The sequence below is a fragment of the Cryptotermes secundus genome, unplaced genomic scaffold, assembly GCF_002891405.2.
Source record: "Cryptotermes secundus unplaced genomic scaffold, Csec_1.0 scaffold991, whole genome shotgun sequence".
Classification (NCBI taxonomy): domain Eukaryota; kingdom Metazoa; phylum Arthropoda; class Insecta; order Blattodea; family Kalotermitidae; genus Cryptotermes; species Cryptotermes secundus.
Genome location: NW_019722444.1, coordinates 202,311 through 210,820, shown reverse-complemented (window position 1 = coordinate 210,820; position 8,510 = coordinate 202,311). Strand labels below are relative to the sequence as shown.

General features: G+C 41.8%; 1 protein-coding gene across 4 annotated transcripts in view; it reads left to right on the top strand.

Moving 5' to 3' along the window:
• Positions 1 to 8,510, top strand: part of LOC111861514 (centrosomal protein of 162 kDa) — an 81,767-nt gene that overhangs the window by 55,112 nt on the left and 18,145 nt on the right. For 3 of the 4 annotated variants that reach the window (XM_023846161.2, XM_023846160.2, XM_023846163.2), the window contains exons 7-10: positions 34 to 186; positions 2,627 to 3,019; positions 4,352 to 4,561; positions 7,163 to 7,568. In XM_023846161.2, coding sequence (XP_023701929.1) covers positions 34 to 186; positions 2,627 to 3,019; positions 4,352 to 4,561; positions 7,163 to 7,568 — 1,162 coding nt within the window. The remainder of the gene's footprint in view (positions 1 to 33; positions 187 to 2,626; positions 3,020 to 4,351; positions 4,562 to 7,162; positions 7,569 to 8,510) is intronic. The other variant, XM_023846162.2, reaches the window with a different exon arrangement.

The following is an 8,510-nucleotide window of genomic DNA, read 5'->3' as shown; positions in this document are numbered from 1 at the left end:
CAGAAATAACTAACATGTGACCTTGTTTTGTAGGAGGAGCTGAAAGCAAGGGAGCAGAGTTTTGCAACACAGCGACAGCAGTTTTCATTAGGAGGGCAATGGCAGGATGTAGAGGGTCTTAAGGAGCAACTCAAAGATAAAGATGAAGCGATACTAAGGCTGCAGGTTGAAGTGCAATCTCTTCGGGTAGGCCATTCTTACAGTTTGATGGTGATAGTCCTGAATAAAGTTCATCACGCTGTGCATGTTGCTAGTACTTGCGACTTGTGGTAATTTTGTTTAAAGGTGATAAGTTTTGCAGCTGGAATGGCTTGGTCAGTGAAGTGCCAAATGCAGGCTAGGTAACTGGGGTTCAATTTTTTTGTAGGATTGGTATTTTCTTTTTGGTACCACATCCAGATGGGGTACACAGTAGCGTAGTTGGTTGAGGGGCTATGCTACAAGCCGGAAGGTTGCAGGTTCAGGTCACAATGAGGTCATTGGATTTTTTTCTATTGCCCTAATCCTTCAGCCGCACTATGACCCTGGGGTTGACTCAGACTAACAGAAATCAGTACCAGGAATTCATTAAATAATTTTCCTGGGGAGTAAAGCGCGGCTGGCACATAAGGCTGACAATCTTTGGGCCGATTGTAAAGATAATGTGGGACACTCACCGTCTCACAACCTATGGGCCTTCATGGCCTGTTACAGGGATAGCTTTACTTTTTTTTACTTTTACCACATCCAGACATCTAGGACCTACTTAGCCATATTTCCAATATGATTCTGCAGGCCCTGAACTTTGCTGTCACAGGGGACACCACTGCCCACAATTGACATTTTTTATGCCATCTCCATGTGTACCTGATACCATGCAAGCTTGAAGGGGGCAAGTTCATTATGGCTTGTGGGGTACCACAATGCTTGTCACCATCTGTATTCGTTCAAAATAGTGTGAAAACAACACATGTCTCAGTGTAGTAAACTGGGACATAAGCTATAAAATACTACCACATTATCACGTGTGTGACTAAATGATGGGGTTTGAATTTATTGACCACTTTAACACTCAACTCATAGCTACAAGTAATTATAACACCACTGCTGATTTCCACACTATGAATCACTAGGACATATTAGGTCTTCTCAGTCATCACTAGTTGTACCCTGGCCGTGGATTTATAATAGTCTCAGTAAAGTCTTTAAATGACACGTTAAGTCTTCTCAAGAGACTCCCTTAATTCTGATTCTTCCAGCTCAAAGCCACATTGCAACTGACAATCAGTCAGTAAGTCGAGCACCCTCTTGGGGCTCATGACAAGATATTTATTACTGTTTGACAGTTATGGTCTTTTTGTGTGTGTGTGTGTGTGTGTGTGTGGGCACCCTCTCTAACGAGAGGATGGGTCTGTCTTTTGTATATGCTGCTATTCCTTGCCAGCGCAGTCTTTCTCTGGTCTGAGTCCCTTGGTACTCAAGACCATATATTACTGTCTCAAATTTGAGACTTCCCTTTTTGTCGCCTCCTACGACTCGCAGGGTCACAGTGGAGGTATTTGACCCCGCTGCCACACAGCTGTCTACGCCATTCTTCCAGCTGGCCTGGGATCCTCATTATAAAGCATTGGGGGTAGACCCAACAGAATACGCCATATCCATCATTACAGCTCAACAATACTTGTATTGTTGCTTATGTATTTGTCGCCATGGGAAGCTATTTACCGAGCTGTTGCCTAGCAATGAACATCTCTGGCTCCATTGTTTTCGCTTTCAGATATCATGTCACAGTATCCTGGGATACAAAATACAAAACATCATGATAATAGTCATGTTAAGAATGCATGGAGCTTTGTAACTCTATGGCCCATCAGCATTTAGATGATGTGACGCTCTGTTGCATGGACATTCATTGTTTGGGCCACTGTTGAACCAGATAATTAAGTTTTGAAATTTTTTAAAAATGATGTAAGTTTGAAGATTATTGTCTTGGGATGTGACACCACAAAGTCTATGAGATAACTGTCAACCTTTCAGAGAAATGTACTGCCTCGATGCCACTCTCATACCCTGAAGCTGGAGGCAGAAGTTCTGTCACCATGTTGGTAACTCTCCACCAGACTACATGAATCATGTTGCAGGAGACAGTAATCCATATGGTCACTGTCATAACAACCTTAAATCTCATATGATATAGTCATGTTAATAAAGTTTTAATAAATGTTTAACTCCTAATCATACCAGTGTCAATTAATATCCGGTTGTAATCGGGATATCCAATAAATATTCTGATTTAATATTGTTATAAGGAGTACATGCTTCTGGGTTGGAATGCCACATAGCTGGGAAAAAGCCTAACTTGTCGGCGGAACATATCCTCACTGTCTTCAGGGCTGAGGAGTTATCCAAGCAAGGAACCAGCAGAAGAGAATTACAAACAGCTATTGCTGCCTGCTTCCGGAGGTTTCTTGCTTGATTTACTCTTTGATCCCTGAAGATGGAGGCAGTCTCTTCGTCTAAAATGTTGGGCTGTCTCCAAACTACAGTGCAGAAGACTGCTCTTAATAGTCAGCCATTGTGAGAAACTCAGATCAAAAATAATATTGTTGTTATGCATTGTGACTACTGTTTCATTATGTTAATACAGGAAAAGAATGGCAGTTTGGAACAAAATGCTAAACAGCTTAAGTTAATCATCACAACTCTTCAAACGGAGTTAGAGAAGCACAAATGTGTTGCTGTCACAACTGCAGCCCCACCACTCAAAGTAACCCCCACGAACCATGAACTGGATCATGTCAGGAAGGAACTGGCTAAAAAGGAAATGGAATTGGAGAAAATACACAAGGAGTTTGAACCAACTAGGAAGGAGGCAGAAACTGCTAAAGCCGAGGTGGCTGAAAATAAACTTCAGGTGGGAGCTTTGGAGGCAAAGGTGTCAGAGTTGCAGGGCTTTCTTGCAAAGGAGCGTGCACAGACTCGAGCACATAACCTCAGAACTGAAGAAGATAAAAAGAAGATACAGGATCTCAACAGACAGGTGCATATCTAGCATATCCTCTGTGATTTATTGAGTCTAATGTTGTTAAGATTGAGCAAGTTGGCTCAGGCACTACCACTTCTAGCCAATATATCTGGAAGTGTCCAGTTTGAATCTCAGCCAGGATACTGTCTATCCTGACTGAGATGTTTGTTAGTTTTCCTCGGTCTTGTCACGGAAATTCTGGGATAGTAGTTCAAATAAGGCTATGGTCACTCCATTCCACATCTTTCCCAATTCTGTCCCTTCTCATTTTCACCTCCATACTTGTGAAAAATTTTATATCCATTTGGATTTGGATTTATGATATCTGAACCAAAAGTTTGATGTACATTGCACACTGCATCCTACATCTTGAGTTTTAAGCAATACTTTCATGTGCATTATCTGTACCAAGTGCATGCAAATACCACATAATGCAGACTTGATGCCTGTTTGCCCAGCAAAAGTCATCAGGAAAATTTTGTTTTTTGGTGCATATTGGCCATGCCGTAGCTCATTGCCGCAGGATATGATGTGAGATTTGCTGTAGACAAAGTGCCATTTGAGCAGATATTTCTCCAAGTCTTGCCATTCTCCCCCTGATAAACATCATTCTGCCATTGTTCCGTGCTTATTTGTCGCTGTCCCTTGAGGTCTGCAAAGGCTCTGACCCAGCACCTGGCTGCTTGCAGAATAGGAAATTAAGTTAACTGTTCACTTACATCCCTTACTTTACTTGAAACCAAAACTAAACCTGTCAGATTTTTCAAAAGTTGTTCGGCTTACAAAAATTAGTACAAGATATGCCACTGTGGTTCAGTGGTCAGAGTTTCTGGCTACAGATCCAGAGGTCCAGGTTCGATTCCCGGTGCTACCAGATTTTCTGAGAAGTAGTGGGTCTGGAACAGGGTCCACTCAGGCTCATGAGGATAACTGAGGAGCTATTTCAAGGAAATAGCATATCCAGTCTAGAAAACTGAAATTAATGGCCATGGAGATCCCTTGTGCTGACCATGCAACACCCTCTGTCCGCTAAAGTTGGCTCTGACTTTGCCCACAAGCAACGACCACTTGGTCGGAATAGTTTGCTTGCAGACTAAAACCACGGAGTTTGTTTTTGTTTTATAAAACATAAGTCTCAGCTTTTATTGCAGAGATTTTGCTTGTGGTGAATATTTAACATCGTAAAAGAACAGTGTGTGTTATTTATGTGTGTTTTTATTAGCTTAGCAACACTGGGTTTGTATATGCAATAAATTAACATCAGGATCCCTAAAGAATGAAGAATTGCAAATAACATATTTAGAAAATTTGTGTATTCCATAGGTTTCTCACTTCCATTATTTTTAGGTAAAGGAAATGGAACAGATCTTGAAACGGAACCATCCGGACTCCATCTCAGCTCTGATTTTGACAGCTAACAGTGAGGGAAGCGAAGCATCGCCCCGTTTCAAGTACCTTGAGAACCGAGTGCAGCAGTTGGAACAGGAACTGTCTAAGAGCGAGACAGATGCTCAAGTCGGTGTCAGGGAGATCCAGGACAAGTTCCACTCCATGAAGGTAAGGTGTTGTTGGCGACACTCCCCACACATGTTACTTGCAGGGCTGCAGTCAAGCCAGGGTGTCACCTGAGCTCTTCATTTAAAGACTCTGACGTATAATGTAGAGGTTGTTTAACTTCTGACCTCTGAGGAGGAAATGTCAGCTTCCTTAACCTTTAAGAGACGGGCCATTTAAATTCCAATAATGGCAGCAGGCCGGAGTTAATTTAAATGCCCGCCATTGTAGAGTATTAAAAATTGTAAGCATGTTACTGAAAATGCTGTGATTTCTACAATTTTTGTGATAAATGAACGAAATAAACACTGCTTTTATCTAGAAAGAATATAGAATCAGATATTATAATTTACAGATTTTAAAATCTATAAAAATTGTTACACTGATTCCAAAAAAATATTTTCCCAATTTTGAGCATCTACTCGCAAACATGCATAAAGCTTCTGCACAAAATGTTTGTGCAGTATAAATGCACACTGCTGACATCCGGTTTTACTATGTCTTATCTGGCAAAAGGGGTGGAAATTTATGTTTGTATTGCACATTCTCCAGTCATGTCAGAACTTTTCTGTATGCATGAGTGTCGTTGAAGTCTTATCGTACTTTGTTCAGGAACTCTGACTGTGTATATCTCAGCTAGCCACACAGAGGTACTGTTCTCGGAATAGCCCCGCATTGCCCCCTTGCTTCCTCGCCACTTTCAGAGTCGTCTGTACCGCAGTCTGAATCTGTGTCATTTATCAGCTGCCTTTCAATTTCAGCTTCTTCCATGCGAAATGAGGCCATGGTGGATAATTGAAATTGCAATGTTTTATAAGCATTACGATTAGAGGAGGCCACTCGACATCACTGGCAGACTTCCTCTAATACAAGACTGAGGTGTCATGTGTGCTCTTCGCGTGGGAAACAGAGTTACATCCGGACAAAGTGCATGGATTGCGACGTTGGACTCTGCATTCAGTTAGATGCAACATTTAGTTAGATTAGTTAGTTAGTTATTAGAGAGGGTTGGTGTCCCCATGCAGTTAGACCTGTAGTGGTCCATTGTGCTTCCCTCTATGATTTCTACCAGTCTCTGTGAATTAAATAGAAAAAAAGAAACGTGTACATATGACATCTATTGATTCAGTACCACATAAAAGCATTAATTCCTGTGTTAAAAATAATGGTGTTCTAAACTGTTTTTTGTACAGTATCATGTGAGACTGGGAATCAGTCCTTAAAAAAACCCACTGCTCATTTATTTGTCTGTAAATAAGAAATGCTTGGGAATCATGACAGTACATTATTTAGACTAACCAATCGATCAGTTCACACAGACTGTTTCTGGCAGATTGAGTGATGGTTATGAGTTCTAATTGTGTATATTCAAAATTGCCTATCATATGTTCAAGTAAAGCTTCTTACCATGTTCACTCATGTAATGTTTTCCTTTATTTGTCACTACAGTACACCCCCGTGTGATAGATATTTGCAGTATGGACTTTGACCCTCATGGAAATTATAGAATATGACCATAGAACTCATAGTTTGGACAAATTTCTTACACAGAAATTTGGTTTGATATAACCACTCCTTAAAAGACTAATACAATTTTTACTTCTGCCTGGTATTTTCTCTGGGGGGGGGCATACTTGCTGTATTTTACATCTCACTCAGTATATGGACAGTACGGTGGCAAAAGGTAGGGTACTGTGACATATTTAGGGTGCATTACTTATAGAGGGGATATGGATTGGATATTGGATTTATTGACAGGACTTGGACCTACACGTAATTACAGTGCTGTCACTAATCTCCACGCTTTACATGTCACTACAGCAGCAATTAAGCCTTTTTCCAGCCTGCTATGTCTTAACTAGCCATTCCCTGGCAGCGGATTCTAACAGTGGAGATTCTTCAGCTTCCTGCACTCATGTCCTCTTGTGGCAGCTGCCCACACAGAACTCATGTTAATTCACTATCGACTGACAGCTGCCAACTCCAGAACTCTCAATCTAATTCTTTGCTGGAACTGTTATCTCTTCTCAGTTATCTTCCGCTGCTGTCTCAAGAGACTCCCTCAGTTCTATATCTCAGCTGGTTTGAGATCTTTGTTATGTAGCCTCGGTGTGGCCCCAGCAGAAAATACTGCTTCCTAACAATTCCTCTATTGTTATAGAGGTGTGATTACCTTGCTGTTGCACAGAAATGGCAGTTCTTGTATTGGTGAATGTGTGTTACTTTCCACTGGAACCTCCTTGCCAAGTCATTGCTTAGCAGTGAACTTATCTGGCTTTCAGGTGTCATGTCACAATATAATTAGTGATTACTGAGATGGAATGGATTTCAAAGGAAGCACTATCAAGTGAGATATTGTACTCGGCCTGGAAAAACTGAAAAAAAAAATGTAAAACCTCAGTCAGGATAACTTGTACCCTGGACAAGATCTGAATTGAGCATCTTCCAGATCAGTTTCTAGATAATTATTGCAATACCAGTCTGCTGAGTTTCTCCCTGAATGCCATAACTGATTTTTCTGTGTTTATCCCCATGGTGGAATTTCATTAATTTTGTCAAGGCTTTCCTGAAATAAGATTTATATGACTGTGTTCTTACTTGCAGTTGAAATATGAGGAACACACATCAGACCTAGAGCTTCAGCTGGCAAGTGCAAAACATCAGGCACACATGTGGAGACAAGCTGCAGAGAAGAATGAGGCCAGACTTGCAGCAGAGAGGAAGGCAGAAGAACAGCCCATACGAGAGATGAAGCAAAATAAAAAGACAGCAGCACCTCCCATGGTCATCACTGTTGGGGCACCCCCAGCTAATGCTCTGGCTGTGCGGGAAGATGCACATCTATTGGCAACAATACGAGGTCTAAAACTTGAGTTGGCAGCCAAGGACAAAGATCTGTTGAAAATCCGTAGAGATCTCGATGAATCTACCAAGACAAACCGAAGGTTGCAGAGGGAGAGAGAGCGCCAACTGGGTGTTGTAGCTCCTACCAGACCACCAGCAGTTAGGGGTAAGTGAATTGTTTTTACATCACACATTTCTATGTCTTCTTTGTACAAAGCATCAAACTAAACACAGGGGCAGTCATACATCTGTTCACATGTTTCATCTCCAAAACTACTGAACAGATATTGATGAAGAGTTCTATTTTCTTGGATACAAGGGTTGGATAAAAAGTAGTGGCAACACTGCTGTAACATGAAAGATGTACGTCAGGTGGCACTAGCGCCGTCTGTAGCTGATAGCAGAAGTAGTGCATTGAGTGGTTCTGGTTGTGTTTCATTGAGTTGGATTGTGCATCATCTTGAAGTGCAGGAGCCCAGTTCAAGCACCCAAACAACATGTTTACGAAACAAGAACAACGCTCCTGGTTAAAAATTGAAGTTGCACGAGGTCATAGTACGCAAAACTCTTTATCAGGGACTGCAAGAAACATTTGGTGATGCTGCCTTGCCATATCACACAGTGGCACAATGGGTGAAATTGGTCTGTGAAGGGAGGGATGCCGTTCAGGACAGCCATCATTCAGGACGACCCCATGTTGACAACCACACAATTCAGCTTCTTGCTTCTTTGCTGGATGTCGATCGTCGATGGGCTGCGAGGGAGCTAGCTGCTGAGGTAGGTGTATGTCACAAAACCATGCTCCACATTCTGCACGATATTTTTAGATACTGGGACTTGTTGAACCAGTACCAGAGGGAAGGTGACGACTTCCTTGGAAGGATCATCACTCTGGACGAAACTTGGGCTCGCTCATACAATCCGCACTTGAAGCGGCAATCAAATGAATGGAAGCATCCTGACTCTCCTTGTCCAAAGAAAGTGCACCCTACACAGAGTAATGTGAAGGCGATGTTCACTGTGGCATAAGACATTGATACAGTGATACTGCAATACTGCACCACACTGTACCTCAACGACAGACAGTAAACGCTGCCTACTACTGCAA